General features: G+C 35.1%; 1 protein-coding gene across 2 annotated transcripts in view; it reads left to right on the top strand.

The window, feature by feature from the left end:
- PTPRG (protein tyrosine phosphatase receptor type G) overlaps window positions 1-18719 on the top strand; it is an 807880-nt gene that overhangs the window by 165711 nt on the left and 623450 nt on the right. For both annotated transcript variants that reach the window (XM_074284229.1, XM_074284228.1), the window contains exon 2: window positions 18614-18718. In XM_074284229.1, the coding sequence (XP_074140330.1) occupies window positions 18614-18718 (105 nt within the window). The remainder of the gene's footprint in view (window positions 1-18613; window position 18719) is intronic.

The raw sequence follows: 18719 nt of genomic DNA, 5'->3' as shown, positions 1-18719 counted from the left end.
ACTTAATAATTTTTAAGATTTGATGCTATAACATTATGACAGTGCCTTTATTATTATCCGTAATGATAGTACTTGACAATCTTTGGCTTTAGAAAATATACTTCAAGTGTCCAATAGATGTATCCTTTTCCTTTTGTTAGTTAAAATCAGAGTTCCATTTGCTGGGAATTCAGTACTCTTGTACCGCTGAGATCACAGGAACTGCCGGCGCCCAGGTCTTCACGTTGCCCACATGCAAGATTTACCACCCGCGGAGAAGTTGGGGCTGTGATAGTTGTCAGGAAGAAACCGAAGGAGTTATAAATCACGCAGAAGCTGAAAGGAGGATTGGGAAGTGGGAAGATATCAGGATAGCCAAAAAAGGGAATGAGCTGTGAGAGGCTGTTAAATCCAGGAAATCAAGGTCTCTGACTATCTCCAAGCTGCCTTTGCAGTCCCTGGGTGGGTGTACCTAGCAAAGCAGCTTAGACCTGCTCTGACATCAAAGGCTGAGAGAGCCAGGAAACACAGGTGACCTGTTGTGGAACATGATAGGCTGAAGGGGGCCTTAAAGGAAAGACATCACAGGGATTTTTTTTTTTTTTAAATAAATGGAAGCCAGAGGCTTCTTTTGGCCATAAAGGGTAGTGGTGAATGCCATTCAGTTAAAAAATCAGGAGATTGACTAGTAAATGGGCCTGGACACTCAGCCAGGAACTTAGTAAACTAGAAAAATTGGAAAATTCAATATGAAAGCACTGGAGAAAAGTAGGTTTTCTGTTTGCTGTCCAGTGTTTTTCTCAAAGGATAGTAATAATAGCATTTTATGTATTTATTATTTTAAGATCTATAATGTGCTTTATGTAACATTTTCTCATTTGGGGCTATCATAGCAGTTTGGAGAAGTTTATAGTAATATCACACAGCCAAATTTGTGAATAATTACACATTACCCTAAGACTAAGATTAGTTCTACAAGTCTAGGATCATAGAGCTTGATTTAGAAAAGACCTTGGATATCATCTACAATTGCATCATTTTTTTGTAGATTTTCAAGAGAAGTTCTAATTAAAATAATGATGATAACAATGATATTATAGACTAGTATTTGGGTAGGATTGTAAGACTTAAAGTGATTTAAATGCAACCTTGCCTAAGTTATTATATTTGGTTCTCACAAAACTATTGCTAGCCCCATTTTATAGGTGAAGAAACTGAGGCTAAAGGATGTTACCATACTTTCCCAGAGTCTCCAATTGATTAGTAACTAAGTCAGAATTTGAATTCTAGTTTCCTGATTTCAAAAACCAGTATTCTTATCGAAAACTTAGCTATTTTAGATCTCTACTGTATCCACTGTATCCATGACTGACAGAGTCACCTGTATATCATAGCCAATAACTTTGCTTGAAGATCTCTATTGAGGGGGACTTATTACCTCCCAAGATAGTGGCTCTACTCTTCTAAAGAAATTTTTCAAGTTCAGTTTAGTTTTATTTAATTTATTGAATATATACTACATACAAAGTGTAGGTAAAAAGAACCCTTACATCAAACAAATTTAAAAAGTTAATAAGGCAAGATATATTAACAAGTCAAGTCATTAGGGATGATACTATGTTAAGCTGTAGGATCAGGAAGACAAAAAAGCAAAAGAGAGAAAAAGAGAAAAGGGGAATGTGGGAGATTTGGAAAAGAAGGAGTTATTTTCCTTGGGGAATGGTTGGAAGCCAGGATCCAGCTCTGCTTTCCAGGGAAACAACACCTGAATGAGGTCATGCAGAAAAGTAGGACTTCAATAATCTGGAAATCCATTTTAGATTTGGATGTGGGGGCGAATTGTGTAGATGCATTGAGGCAAGGCCACAAAGGACAGAATGAATGCTGAATGCCAGAATTAGGAATGAATCTACAGTTTTTCCAGTTTTCAAGAGGAAGATTCTTTTCAATTTTAAATGGCTTCTTATCAATTTAATTTTATCACCAACACAACCAATTTAACTTGCTTTGCCATTGTTTACATTTAAATAAATGAATGTAAGTGCCTAAAGTGTCATAACTTTTCAATCACTCTCTCTAAGCTTCCATCAGATTTTTTTTTTCATTTACTTTTTCTTTGATGTGGCTCCAGTTAGGATATGCTCTGTTCTTCTGGTTCTGCTCCTCTCCCTCCCTTCTCCTCCCTCTTGCATTACTTCATAAAAATCCTTCTAGATATCTTTGTATTCCTCCTACATGTCGATCTTAATTGCATTATAGCATTCCATTACATTAATGAACCACAATTTATTCAACCACTCCTATATTGTTGGACATTTGGTTCCGGCTTCCAGCTTTTTCAATGACAAAGACTATTGCTATTAAAATCTTTAAATAAAAACCTTACTCGCTCTTTTTGTCTTCTTGATAACTCTCCCAAGGCATAGTCCCAACAAGGAAATTATAGGGTAAAGCTATGATATTTTTTTTTTTCTCATGCTTTACTGAGTACTTCAAGACTGGGATCTCAAAAGATTTTGCTAGTTTATAATCCCATCAGCAATGAATCACTGCCTGTTTCTCTGCATCCCCATGGAAGGTTTTTGATTCGTGGGTAATGAATTTGGAAGATTAATTTGGCAGAATGTGATGTATGAATAAGAGGCAGACTGGAGGCAGCAAGTCTTTTAAGTAGAATTGTAATAGCCCCAATAAGAAGTGAGATGGGAGTGCACAGGTATGATAGCATAGCACAGTGAATTAAACACAGGGCACATAGAGGAATTATTTCATAGGGTAGAATCTAAAGAACTCGACAACTGATCGACTCTGGGGGTAGATTGGGAAAGAGAAGACTCAAGGGTGATTGATGTTTTCAGTTTGGGTAACTGGGAAAATGGTGGTATTATCTGCACATGTAGGAAATTTAAGAGGAGCTTCAGGCTTTTGGAGAAAGATGAGTTCCATTCTGGATAAATGGAGGATCAGATTTGGTCAGTACAATCAGAGCTACATAATGGAATTAGAGCAATAGCATTCTACCTTTCAGAGTCATCTAGACTAACTCTTATTTGATGATCTTTTATTTAGTATTCAGCATTTCTTCTCTGGGCTCCATTTCTGATTGTTTGGATTTTTCTATGGCCCCCTCAATGAAGGTCTTCAAGCAAAGGCTGGAAAATAGCGATTTTCTATGTTTCTATGGAAAACTTCTCACCCTGAATGTTCAATTTTCTCTCTGGTGTTCTCATTGGAAGTAAATTCTGCCCCTGTAGTCCCTTCTTCTAATGAGCTCTTTTTCCCTAGAACCTCCATGTGTTCATTCCTGTCTGGGTTTTACACCAAACTCTCTGGATTTGCTTATATAAGTACCTTTTCATCTTCAGTTTCCTTTTATATGTATTCTTTTTCTATAAACTGTTAAGCTTCTTCAAATCAGGAGCTAAATGTCTTTCTTCTTGTTTTTGTATTTCCAGAGCTAAGTACAGGGTCTGGAATATGATAATTTTAATAAATGCTTGTTGACTTGACCACCAGTCAATTTCTAGAGTGATAATATTCCAATTTAAAATAGCCTTCTTCATTGCTTTAAGTGGAAATCTTGTCTTCCTCAGCTTCTACCCATTCTTCTGAATTTAGCCCTTTAGGAGCTGGGGGATGAGTCTAATGCTTCTGATTTATAATTCTTTAGTGACTCCCTAGCTTCTCTTTGACAAACCAAATATTTCCAGTTTCCTTAGCCTGTTGTCATGTTATTTTTAGTGAGTCTTCTCCAGACAAGCTTTCTTGACACCAGTATTCAAACACAAATATCGTATCTGTGGCTTGGTTAGGATAGAGTACAAGGCCTTAATCAAGAAATAATCATAAGCTTAAATATCTTTACAATTTCACGAAGACTTTTTAGGGTTACCTATACAGTGCTTTAAATTTGACAAAATGTTTTATATAGATTAACTCATTCGATCGTTTTCAATTTGGATAATTTGCTCCTATTAACAGAACCCAAGATCAAGTAAACCTTAGATCTAGACTGACTCATCTCATTGATTCCCATTGTATTGATGGTATACTAAGTTTTTTTTACAAGGCAGATCTCTTTGTCATTTCCATAGTTCTATAGGTGAATTTTTGAACTTATGTTTAGGACATTCCATTTCCCCCATTTAATTTCTCTTAATAGATTTGCAGCCATTTTACTTGCCTATATCTTTTTGATCCTCCAGCTTTATCTTCCAGTGTGTTAATTATCCACTTCCAGCTTCATGTCATCTGTCAGTTTTATAGTATGCCCCATTCCATCCTTCCATAAAAATGTCAAAAAGAATATGGTCAAAGATAGATTTCTGGGACACTACACTAGAGATTTCTCTTCAGGTTGACCATGATTCCTTTAGACACTATTCTTGTGCTTCACTTATTCAAACAGTTACAAATCTGACTCACCACTCTGTCTCTAGTCTGTATTTCTCCATCTTCTTCACTAGGAAAGGCTTTGTCACATGGCCTGTTGCCATCCAGAGAGGCTATAAGTTTTATATCCCTTTGGTCTATCAGTTTAGTAATACCAATTGCCCTACCCCACCCCAAAGAACTGAAATCAATCTGACATCAACTATTATTTTTTTTATTTTTTCCAACAACATCACCACCTTATATTTTTATTTCCTATCTCCATCTGTCCAAATGGGGAAAACAAACAGATGGAAATAAAACCTTTGTAACTAATATGGATTGGGAAACAAAACTAATTCTTGCCATTGGCCACGTCCAAAAATCTGTCTTGTTTACACCTTCAGTCCAACACTTTTCTGTCAGGAGTTGGGTAACCTGGTTCATTTACCATCAAGTAATCAATTCATACAAATCTCCCCTGGTTTCTCTGAGAGTATTTTGTTATTTATTACAATGTAACAAACATTTCATTAATTGATATTATATAATTTGCTCAATAACTCCCCAACTGATAGGCAACTCTTTAAATTACCAGTTCTTTGTCACAAAAAATAAAATAAAAGCTTCTGAACAAAGGAGTATTTTTCTTCTTTCTTTAATCATTTGGGGAATAGGCATGGTAAGGTAGGTATCTCTAGATTGGAAAATTTTATATATATATATATATATATATATATATATATATGTATAGGTCAGTGACTTGGAGGTATATTTCCTAACCCTTATTCCTTTCCAGAACTGCTAGACCAATTCATAGTCTTGCCAGTAGAGCATATATCAGTTTGTTTTTTCTATGGTCTCCAACATTTTTCTTTTTCTTTTTTAATCAATTTTGATGGATGTAAAATGGAATCTCAAGAGTTACTCTAATTTGCATTTCTCCAATTATTAATATTTTGGATCTTTTTTATGTTTGCTGGTAGCTAAAAGATTTATTTATTTTGAAAAGTACTTGTTTATATCCTTTGACCATTATCAACTGGGGAAGAGCTCTTGTAAATTTGAATCAGTTTCTTAAGAGTACTAGATATGTAAGATTTCATCAGAGAAACTTGCTGCAAAATGTTTTGTTTATATTTTTGTAGGTAATTCTTTCTATTCTGATTTTAGTTGCATTGGTTTGTTTGTACAGAAACTTGATGTAGGAATGATTACTAAGAGCCAGCCACTGCTAGCTTTTAGTAATCATAGCTTTCCTGTGTAAGAAAATAGCATTTTCTGTAATGCCAGAGAAACTGAGGCAAGATAGAGATTAGAGAATTTTTAATATTTTATTTATTGGAGAGCTTAATTGATTGACTGGATCAGACTCTTGTCTCAAAGTATCCAGTAGCGAATATGAGTTTCCCATGAAATTACATATATGTATGTATGTATGGCTCTAAGCTCAGGTAGATAAAGGCAAGGGCAGAGAGCACTGAGAGGGGGGATTTCCTGATAAGGATCATCAGTCCGGTTTTGACGGGTTGGGGTGTAGGACCATAAATTCTGATAAACTGGGAGTAAAGGAGGTGTCCAAATAGAGCCAGGAAGTCTGGAGAAATAGAGGTAGAGGATACCAATTAGGTATCTCAGATAGGACATCTGGAGTTTTATGATTCTTTTGGAATGTCAAAGTGTCCAGATCTCCCAGCCTTAATTATTTCAGTCCTAATGATTAGGAAAGGGGATAGCAACCAGGTGGATTGAGGCAGAACAATTCAAGGAACTTAGGCAGAACAAATTAGGGAAACTGAGGCGGGGCAATTTAGAGGGAACTGTGGCACAATATTTCCTTCTTAGTATGTTCTAGAGTTTTACCCCAAACAGAAATTCATCTAAAATTAGTTAATGTAACCTCTATTATTTGATACCTGATTTTCAGAAAGAAATATTAGTCTGGGAAACCCACTTTTGCATGTAAGAAGCAAACTCTTTGAACTTGAGGTGACATTACAGTGGATGTCTATGATCATAAATGACTAGCATCTTTGGTCTTTAAAACATGGTTCTTCTTAGCCACAATCAAAAGTTGGTTTCAGTTCAGTTCTACTCATTGATTAATTGTCTACTTCTGAGCAGGGGGCATGATACACTGGCAAGAGTTCCTTGAACTCAGCTTCAAACCCCATCTCTGATGTGATTTCCTATATGGCCCTGTTGATGTTCCCAGGGCCACACATTATATCAGTTATTGAATTTGTATCCAAATCTTTTAGGCCTATTACATTTTTCACTGTTAGATCTTGCCTTCCTAGAAGGTGATTAAATTTCACAGCAATGGTAAAGATGCATATTTTGAGGAAATTATTGTTATTACTTAAGGATACTAGGTTTTATTTCCTTTTCTGGATGTTTTAAAGCTCCTAGAAGGGCATTCACAGTGCCTAGGACAGTGCTCAATGAATAAGTCCTTTCTAAACACTTCTTGAATTGAATGCCTCTCTTTGGTAATACTTCACATTATGTGGATATACTGTGGGGTCTTTTGGTCTTGTGGCCTATTTTTCAGAATGTTACAGTTTTAAAATGGGACTAGTTTGCCTGAAACGTTTGTCAAATGTTTTTTGTCAGGTGTCGATAAAGTATTTGAAACAAATAGCTTAGTTCTTTTTTTTTTAAGTAGTCTAAGAGAAAGGAGGAATGGATCGATCCAACACTTTTTTCCCCCTCCATCTTCATCATAAAAGTATGATGGGTCCCATTATAAATCTATTTTCTCTGTCTATTTTTCTCTGGCTTCTTTTGAAGTTTTTATTTTCTCCACTGGAATACCTTAATTTTCCTCCCTAGTTTAATAGATAACAAAGATAACAATAGAGAAATACCTGTCTTTCCCTCTATCCCCTCTAGTACTGCCCAATTGAAAACAAATGGAATTGGTTTGGCTGATCTTTGGGGGATTATTCTCATTTACAATGATTCCCAGTTCATTTAAGAGATAGTTAAGTACCTGGGCTATAACTGAATTAACTTGCTATATAACAAAGCCTTTTTAGGTTTCATTTCCTCTTAGAGATGTTAGATTGTGATGAATTATATCTTTTTGGGTTGATTAACCTATAAGCTTTTAAAAGATTCTTAAGAAACAAACACAAGATGCTTTAATTTATGGGCCTTTTTTAGTTTTTTTTTTTGATTTTAAAAATATTTAAATATGACATTAAAGGTGCAGTCAATGCTATTGTGTGTTGTTTATTATATTTGAGGTTGGCTTAATGTCATAAATAATGAAAGGAATTTTTTTTGTAGTGAAATGGATATTAATGAAGACACTACTTGATTTTTTTTTTTTAATTTTGAAAATTCACCAGTATATTTTACTCTCATTAATGGAAGGGATAGAAAGGAAATGGAAAGCCAGTCAGAATACTAATTGATTCTAAGTGTAATGTGCTAGTTTTCCCTATTGTAGAAATGATAAAGATTTATTCCTTTTGGACTCTTGTGTGGGATTTAATCTTCTTCAGTGAGTGGTGTTTAGAATTGAGAGAAAATTGTGCTTGCTGGAGATTTCAATGACTGTGCAGAATCTGTTAATTATTTGTTATTTTGTGAGACATAGAAATAGCTTTTTCAGCTAGCCAACATGGAAACAGCCTTTTCAACAATCTACTGGCCATTCTGGAAATCTGCGTTCTGGGTTTTTGCACAATAGAGTCATTGTTTATTTAATGAATTGTATTTAAAACCATCTTTAAAAAGTTATGCTCTGGCCCCAGATTAGTTTCTCTCAGTAAAATCAGTGGCAAGTAGGTGATGCCATAGTGCATAGAATGCCAGGTCTGGAGGCAGTTCCTGAGTTCAAATGTGATTTCAGACTCTCACTATCTGTGTGACTCTGGACAAGTCATTTATCTCTGTCTCAGTTGTCTTCTCTATAAACTGAGCTAGAGAAGGAAATAACAAAGCACTCTAATGTTTTTGCCAAGAAAACTCCAATGGTGTCACGTAGAGAGTTGGATATGACTCAACTCAACAATATCATAATAAGAATTAGTGGCTCATGCCATCTATCTCTTAAATCCCAATAGTAATTTCAAATACATTTCCCATAACCTGCATCGATCAGTCTATTTTCAATATTAAAGACAAATTGAATAGACTTCAAGGAGTTTACAGTAGGCTATCAAGGAGACCATAAACTATTATTTGAAGCTGCTTTGAGTCCTGCAAATGATTCATTTCTAGGTATTTCTATTGGATCAATAATAAAATAGAACATCTTAAAATTTTTAAATTACTTTCAAAATAAAATACTATCCTTAAGTTCTGGGATACAAGAATATATTAGTTGAAATATTGTAATGCTAATATATTTATGACACAAACTCCAGAATGCAACACAAATGAATATTACCATTTCATGTCATTGTCATCATCATTAATCAGTTTGATGGTATAGAAGGTGGCTTGCCATAGCAAAAAATAAACATTATTATTATTATTATTATTATTATTATTATTATTACCATTAGGCATTTATTAAGCACCTGTGCCAGGTACTTGCTAAGTAATTTACCAAAAAAATATTATTTGATCTTCCCAACAGCCCTAAAAGGTATGTACTATTACTATCTCCATTTTATAACTGAAGAAACTGAGACAGACAGAAATTATGTGATTTTCCACACAGCTACTAAAGGCTGGATTTGAACTCTGGTCTTCTTGACTCCTGGTCCATCATTGTATTGCATACTTGTACCACTTCCTTGCCTCATCATTTCATTTTCACGATTGTTACCATCATCATTACTATGATTATGACCATCAGTTTCATTATTTTCATCATGTGGAGTCCATAACTATCTCTCTTCAAGACACAACCATGTCTTAATTTTATCTGATTCCCCAATGGCTAGTGCCTTTTTCTCTATTGATATTATATTTATTAGTCTTTATTAGCTTTATACATACAAGAACTATGAGATTCAGTGTATAGAAGACTCATCTTCCTGGGTTCAAATCTGGCCTCAGACACTTAGTAGTTGTGTGACTCTGGACAAGTAATTTTACCTTATTTCCCTCAGTTTCCTCCTTTATAAAATGAGCTGGAGAAGGAAATTACAAACCACTTCATTATCTCTGTCAAGAAAAACCTAAATGAGATCACGGAGAGTTAAACATGACTGGAATAATAACCAAAAAATGCAGGCAAAATCCCAAACAAACCAATCTTATACATATTCTGTATGTGTATATGTATGTTTCTATGACAATTAGCCAACCAGCCTTTATTAGATACCTACTATGTTCCAGGCACTGTGCTAAGTGCTGGAATTTTATATATATATATTTATTATTATACATTGTGTGTGTATGGTGTATGTGTGTATCAAAGTTTCATCTGTTAAATATGTCTTAGAGAAGAGATTTTTAAAATCTAAGATCTATGAATTTGTTTCATTAAAAAAAAAACTTTAATTACTGAAGTTCAATATGATTGGCTTTCTTTGTAATCCACATTATTTTATTTTATACACTTAAGAATTCTTTTTGAGAAGGGGTTGTAGATTTCCAATGTAGTGTTTGAGAGAGAAAAAAGGTATTTCCACCAATAACTGTGTCTCTTCCTGAGGTACTTGGGATTAAGGCTCCAGCCTCTCTTTTTATTTCTGAATGCACTCCTTCAAATTTTCCTAATGCTTTTTGTGAATTTCTGTGAACCACACGCTTTCTGTGCTGAAGTGGACCTGTGGTGATATTTGGCCCAATTTGCATCTGGATGGCAATCTGCTTTTCTTTATCCTTAACTGGGGACCATTCAGCTCCCTATTCTGGATCTGCAGTGATAGGGTCTTAATTGTCTCTGAAGGCAGCTTATTGCCCTTTCACTTAAGTCTAATTGATAGGTAGCTTTTTCCCCCATCAAGTCCTTACCTGTATATCTCTGTAAGTTTGTCCATTGCTGGTTTGACCTCTGAGAACAAACAAAATAATTTTGATTCGTATTCTTATATTACAACCTCTCAAATATTCTTAATATGAATTATTAGGTGCCTCTCTGTCTACTCTTTTCTAGCTTTTAATCCAGACTTTTGTACTAAAACACCTATATCTATCTGCCTCTGGACAGCAGTGCATTATATTGGGCTGTGGAGCAATATGTCTTGAATGTTATGCTACTGTGCTTTTTTGTGTCTTGTAGAGATGGTGTGCCAAGTCTAGAATTAAGCCTTCTCCCTCATTTGATATTCAGATTACTTGGAGCTATTGCATTGCCTAAATGAACCTAGCCAGGATATGGTGTGTCCAGGGGTTTTCAAACTACAGCCCGCGGGTCAGATGCAGCCCACTGAGGACATTTATGCGGCCTGCCGGGTTATGGCAAATGGGCTGAGGAGCTGAGACAGAGTATGAGTTTTTGTTTTTTACTATAGTCCAGCCCTCCAACAGTCTGAGGGACAGTGAACAGGCCCCCTATTTAAAAAGTTTGAGGACCACTGGATACTTTCTGGGACAGCCTACAGGTTTCTCTACCTTTACAGAAGTGATTATTGTTGAGTAATTTCACTCACACCTGACTCTGTGTGACCTCATTTGGTGCTTTCTTGGCAAAGATACTTGAGTTGTTTGCCATTTCCTTTTTCATCTTATTTTACAAATGAGCAACTGAGGCAGACAAGTGACTTGCTCAGAGTCATACAGCTAGTAAGTGTCTGACACTGGATTTGAACTAAGAAAAATGAATCTTCATCTATCTACTGCATCACCTAACCGCCCCATTGGGAAGTTTTGTTATTTAGCCTTCTATTGACAAGGAATGCATATAGGATTCTATTACAAAGAAAAGGAATGAGCTTCAGATGAGGACTTTGTGAGGAGCAATAATGTATATGAAAGTAGTATTGTGGATAGCTAGTCCCTACCCTGTTAGCTCATCTCTGGCCACCTTCCAATTTGTCAATGTCCAAATAAAATTGAGCATCTCTCTGTTCGATGCCATTCTGTGTCTTGGCCATCTGCTTTGCCACCCATAAGCATGTGGGTCCATTTGCAAAAGCTGGCAGAGCACATCATCCAGTCTCTGAAAGTGCAAGTTGAAGTGTACACATTTTTGCTAGTTCGAAATAGATGAAACACATCTAGAACAGCCAGCTCAGTAAAATAACTGCTCATTCCCCTACCGCCATTACTTCTAGTCCATCAGTGTGGTGAGGTCTTTTGAGATTTCTCTCTTTTTCTTTGGTGTACTTTCATCTTGTGAATTAACATAAAAACAGTAAAACATTTTGAAAGACAGTGTTGACAGTCCATTCTTTAAGTGTGGAATGCCATTTCTAAGGATTTCTCAAAACCATCATGGAAATACAGGATATGCAGAGGTACCTCACAGCTGTTTCTAAATTTCCACTATAGCATGTGTACACACACATATGTTATGCTAGGGATAGACGTACACATTATATACGATGGATGTATACACATATGTCAGGCCAGAGATTTAGAAGCAGCTGTGTAGCACATCTGCCTTAACTGGAATTTTGCGAGAATTTTGAGCATCTCTTAAACAAAGCATTGTGTATAGATTGGAACAGAGGCGCTAAATGAGCTATCATTGTCTTTCAAACTCTTGATTCCTACATTGAATCACAGATGGAAAGTACACCAGTAAAATAGAGAGGAACTGAACTGGAACTGGAAGTAGAGTCAGATATGAACATCCACATATAAGCCCACTCCCTTTAAATGACATATATCCACATATCCAGGTGTATACTATATACACATTAGAATGATCTCTTCCAGAGATGCTCCCTCTTAGCATTTTACCTTCAGATGGAAGGGTTTGGTAGAGAATGTTGGACATTTTTGGCTGAGAATATCCCCATCTTTTTTGCTCTAGGCTGGAAGCAGAAAATATAAAATATAGTTTTGGAAAGGTTTTAGACTTCATGAATATTAATTTTCCTCTGGGATTATCAGTTTCTCATCTAACTCAGTTTAACATTCTCAGCTCAATGAGATATACCAGATGACTGGATACTTTTCCCTTTGGTTCTTTCATCTTAGACTAACCTTAAACTTTTCCATAGACATTGAGAGAAACTAAGGTGCTCACATACTCTTTTTCAGGTCTGAGCACTTTTTAAAAAAGTTCATTCCATTTAAATCAGTTTTAGAACATATATTAAGGGCGTACCATGTGCAAGACAATTTACTAGAGAGTGAACAGTTCTTGGTATCAAGAAGCTTTCATTCCACTGGGAGTCATTTTATAACTATGATATTTGAGCCTTGGAAATTATTTGGAAATATTTATGGATATTTCTATTCCTGGAGTTCATAGTTTCACATACAATCCACTATTTTTTTCTTTTTTTTATTTGATTGTTGTTTTTTGGTGTTGGTTAAGTTTTAAAAAAATAAAAAAATAAAATGAGGTCTTTCTGTCATGGTGTTAAGGTTTGTTGTGGTCAGAATGAAGCCAGAGAGAACAGACTTCTTCTAGAAAAGATGAGAGGCACTGTCAGATCCCAGTATTCTACTTAGGCGAAACTGTAACATCCTTGTACTCCAAATCCCATGTAGCGCAATAGCACATAAGAATTCCAGCCTGAGCTTTCTGCTGACAAACCTCTTCAGTTTAATAAACCATGGCAAGGATTTTGCCAGACCTCTTCCTCGGTGGAATTATATCTCTGTATGACATACTTGCTCTTTCTTATTATTCATATAATAATCATAGTCAGATTTATATGGACTGCCTGTTCTGGAGAGTCAGACTACATATATTCGTTAGCATGCACCGTTTTAAATGTTGTAATTAAGTTGCTGACATAAGCAAGAATGCAGTCTTGCATTAAGGTAAGGATCCGTAAAGGCAAGCATTTGCATAATTTAATTTTCTGCACAGAAGATATTGAAAATCAATAGCATGATTCATGGCCATCCCATGGAATTGCTGTGCTGCTATTCTCCAACTGTTTGAGAGTTTTAAAATTGATTAAATTTAGGGTGCTGAGTGTGTTGCTTTGCTTAGAGCCCACAGATTGTCTAGGTTTGACTCTTTGCTCTCTGCCAATAAGATATTAGGTGCCTTGGTTTATTCTTTAATTATAAACTGTTTTTATTTTCATTTAACTTTTTTTTAAACCTCTTCAGTTTAGTGTGGACATTAGCTGGAAACCTGAAATTGAAACCTGTCTATAGTTCTTGGAATGGATTATACACTGTAAATTCTCAGTCCAACTTGAAGTGTCCTGGTGGTCATTCCATTTGTATACTCTTCATCATTTGGGATGACTTTCTGTTGTTGCATAATTTAGAAAGTCTATGTTGTTGATAATTTGATAAAATAGGGGTTGGGAAAAAGGAAGAAACTGTAGTACATGGTGTTAAAAAGTAGACTTAATTTTTTATATGTCTCACTATATTTTATGTAAAACATGCAGAATTCCTGATGATTTGTTTATACACTCAGGAATTCAACATTTTTAATTATTTTAAACTGCATTCATTACACATAGATATTGGGGCTAGAAAGGCTCATAGCTGTTAGAGCTGGAGGATATTTTAGCCACCCTCAGTTTATTTGTCTGATACCTTTCTTTCCTGACTCTCACATTTATTAAAAGGATAAAATGCCAACCTAGAGTGAGATTTCTGGTGAAATCAATGCAGATGTCTGTCCTTATATCCATTGTCTGGAACATTTTTATTAGTGCTAGAGATGAAGATACTGATTCCATGCTTATCACATTTTCACAGATGTGGTGGGAGAGACAACTAAAACATTGAATTGAATAAATACAGATCCCCAAAACTTGAATCAATCAATCAATAAATACTGATTGGGCATCTCTTATATGCCTCATGCAGTACTAAATACCAAAGATATAAAAATCAAAAGTAAAAAGTTTCTTCCCTGGAGGAATTTATATTCTGTCAGGGAAAAGAACATAAGATTATGTAGCAACAGATAAAATAAGAAACTATTAGCTATTAGGGTGGGTATAAAATTCACCTATTTTATTTATTTTTTAATTATAGCTTTTTATTTACAAGATATATGCATGGGTAATTTTTCAGCATTGAAAGTCGCAAAATCTTTTGTTCCCTCCTTCCCCCCACTCCCTCCCCCAGATGGCAGGTTGACCAATACATGTTAAATATGTTAAAGTATAAGTTAAATACAATATATGTATACATGTCCATACAGTTATTTTGTTGTACAATATTGTACAATTAGCCTGAAATCTCACCTATTTTATAAGGTTGCATTTGAATCTATACTTTTGTAACTAAATACATAAAGCATTTATTAAGTACATACGTAATTTATTAAATACTTACTATATGCCAAGTGGGTACTGTGCTAAGAAGGGATTCAACACACATGCAAAAAAACACAAAGCAACAATAATAACAAAAACACTTTCCCTACCTTCCAGAGGCTTACATTTTAATGGAGGAATGTAACACATAAAGAGGAGATGTGAATGAAGGCAAGTAGAAGGGGGCTTCTGTTAAGGAAATAGGAAAAAAACAAACAAACAAACAAACAAACAAACAAAAAAACAAAGTCAAGAAATGAAGATCAGAGCCAGAAGTGAGAGTTGTTGTGATCTTCCTAAAATGGCAATTCTGACCAAGGACTCACCAATCAGAATAGAAATCCATAGGGAGGAGGCACTTCCAGGATGAAGAAGTTGCTGATGAGTTTGATGGATATACCCTTCTACCCTTGAATGATATATGAAAAATCTGTAAATTTCTCATTAAGGGTAATGTTGTATGCCAGTAGCAAAGATCACAACTTCTTTTACATCTTAGTTATTGAAACTTGTTGTAGCTGAAAAATAGAATCGACCTGTACTAGGGATCACAGAATCAGAGTTATAGGGCTGGGCGAGAACTGAGAAGCTATAGAGCCCAATCCTCTAATTAGATAAATGAGGGAACTAATAATTTGGTTGACTTTTCCCAAAGTCAAGAGAGTATTAGAAGTGAAATATGAACTCAGATCTTTGAAGAGCAAATGCTCTTTCTAATTGTACCACATTGCCTCAGATCTAGTCATTAGATGCTAAGACTAAACAACATAATACTGAGTTTGACCTCAAACTATTCCAGCTTTGTGGATCTTGTTCCCAAGCATTATCCTTCAAAAGCCTAAGGTTATTATTCCTAAGGCTTTTAAAGGAGGACTCAATTGGAGGAGGGCAATGATTTTTGAAGAATACATGAACCTATTAGGAATATATCTTGATTTTTTTTCCTACTTACTGAATTTTACATTATGGAAGAAGATCAGCCAATAGATTTTGATGATGATGATGTCGATGATAACCATTAAGTGACTTTTATGGTCAAAGAACCTAATAATAGTTGGCATTTTAATAATATTTTAAGGTTTGCAGTGCACTTTATGCATCATTTCATACTGCATTTCCCCATCAACCCTGTATAATACATATTCTAGGTGGTATTATTCCCATTTTTAAATTGAGCAAATGGAACTCCAAAGTGGTTAAATGATGAGTTATATCACAGAAATGATGGCTCTCCTAATTCCCAAGTCCAGAACTCTGTCCATATAAAAGAGTTTTATTTAAAGAAGAGAGCTTGATAGTGCTACAGTAGCATGAGTCAGAAGACTTGTGTTAAAATCTTACCTTGAGGGTTGTAACTTCTGTTGTCTAACACAAATCATTTAGCTTCCTTGAGCCTCAGTTTGCTCATCTGTATATTCAGTGACTCTATTGATAAACCTCTTGGATTTTCCCTTAGCTCTCTCTGATCTGGTGACCTAAAAATCAAAAGATTTTTAGAATAAGAATAATAAGAATAACAAATTTCGATTGTTGAATTGAATTGTGAGCATAATTATAATCCATGCATTTGCTAATTGTTCTTTCTTTGAGTAGTTCACCATTTGGTCTTTTGTTATTAAAGAGATATTGTTGGCATAGTGGATTATAGAGGAGGATAGTGGAAAATTTTACATTTATACATAGATACATACATATGTGTGTGTGTATGTGTGTGTATGTGTATGTGTGTAGGATTTATCACTGATGCCATTTCTGTCATTGTGGATGACTTGTTTTCTCTGGATCTCAGTTTTCTCATCTGTAAAATCAGAATGTTTGGTTGGAAACCAGGCAAGGTCCTTTCCAGCCTTAGGTCTAGGAGTGTATGATAATAATACTAATGAGTAATTCAGGTCATGAGAAGCAGAGATGTGTATTGTTTTTTTTTCCCCCACTTCTTTCTGTCATTCTCATATTGAATATTCTGTTCTTTGCCTGCATTTTCTTTGATCATGAAAGCACATTTTGTTTTTGTTTGGGTGCATTTTAAAATTATTAGCATATTCATCTGTGGTATATTTTTTGAGGTAGTGAAAAAACCATTTCCAGTTGGAGTTGGGGCACCTGTGATTTTTGTGTTTCTTGTCTTCTAGTGCAGTCAGGTGTGAGCTAACAACAAAAGAAATTTGCATGTGTAAAGTTGGGGAATGGGGGGCTCTGAGTGTTTTAATATGCAGATGGTAGCCTTGGAAATTGGGCAAAATTATCTTTCATTTGGTTGATTTGATCCATTTTGAGTAGGTTTTTTTTTTTTTTCCAAGTTGTATAGCAGCATTTCCCTCCTCTAGAGTCAGGAATCTTGAATTTTCTTATTCTGTAACTGTAGACAAAATGGTCTGCTCTGCTTGGAAGAAACATATAACCTAAAAGACAAAAATCAGGACTATAAGATTTTAGGAATTTTGATTCCCACCTCCAATTTTAAGGAGCAAGAAAATTCTAGGCTTTCAAAAGAATTAATTCTTAAAGTCAACAATGGCAATAATTAGAGACCACATCTTCCAAATTATAGGGGGATGATAGTCTTGTTTGCCAGTTGGAATACCCACATAGACAGAAATCTATCCAGATTTTTGAAATATAGAGATATTCAAAATCATCAGTCAGTTACTATACATTCTCTATGTACCAAGCACTGGACTAGGTGTTGGGGACACAGTAAATGAAAGTTACCTGCTCTCAACATGCTTACACTTTAGAGGAAGAAACGATATATATCCGTAGAAAGATATAGAAAAGAAACATATTTAGATAAATATGTGGTGTTATTGAGCATAGTAAAACGATACAAACATAGACCTGTAGGAGTAGCTAACATTTATTGAATTTTTTTTGATTTGCAAAATACTTTGCATATATTATTTCCTTTGATGTATTCCCCAACCACATGAGGCAGGTGCTATTATTACAGCTGAAGGAACTAAGATAGAGAGGTTAAATGTTTTATTTAGATCCCCTAACTTATGTCTAAGGTAAAATTCAAACTGAAATCTTTCTGATTCCACATCTTTCCCTTTCTATACCACCTTGCTGCTATTTACATTATTTTATGTATAATTTATGAGTGGATAGTTGCTGTCAAGAACAAATTCTTGAGGTTTTATCTTTGCTCCCTTCAATTCCATCTTACAAGTTTTTCCATAGATGTCTTTAGAGCCAAAAAAACAAAACAAACAAACAAACCATATTTCCTGGGCCAAAAAGACCCAGCCTCAATGGTGACTTGACCTTGCCATATTTCAGTGGATACAGCTTCCCATGAGCCCATTCTCTTTTTTGGCTCCTGTTCTTCCTTTCTTTTTCCCTGAGATTCCTTGTGTCTGCTCCAGTGGCTAAAATGGGTTCAAATTCCATCTCTGCTACTTATCAGTATGATTCTGGGAAAGTGACTTCTGCTCTCTGGATCTCAAGTTTTTTCAAATGTAAAATGAAAGTGGGGGTTGGAGATCATCTTGAAATGTTTCTTCCATCCCTATACCCATGATCCCTTTTCAGAAATTCTGAAATTTCACCCTTTCCCATAGTATTTTATTTTTCCAAACACATGTAAAGACCATTTTCAACATTTATTTTTTGATAAGATTTTGAGTTTCAATTTTTTTTTCCTTTTCCTCCTTTACCTTACCCCCTTTCCAAAGCAGGAAGTAAGTTATACATGTACAATCCTTTTAAACAGATTTGTCATGTTGGGCCAGAAAAATAAGACCAAAAGGGGGAAAAAAACACAAAAAGAAAAACAAACAAACAAACAAGCAAATAAAAAAAAAAGTTGAAAAAAAAAGTTGAAGCTACTGTATAAGCAGGGGCATTTAATATATATATATATGTATATATATATATATTCTTATGATTTTCATATTTTACCCTATGATTAACTTTGTGCTTTTGTCTTGTGTTCCTTTCAGCTTTGACAGAAGGCTATGTTGGAGCTCTCCATGAAAACAGGCATGGCAGCTCAGTGCAAATCCGCCGGCGGAAAGCATCTGGAGATCCTTACTGGGCATATTCAGG

This window comes from Sminthopsis crassicaudata, chromosome 1, assembly GCF_048593235.1.
Source record: "Sminthopsis crassicaudata isolate SCR6 chromosome 1, ASM4859323v1, whole genome shotgun sequence".
NCBI lineage: Eukaryota > Metazoa > Chordata > Mammalia > Dasyuromorphia > Dasyuridae > Sminthopsis > Sminthopsis crassicaudata.
This window is presented reverse-complemented; position numbering and strand designations above follow the sequence as displayed.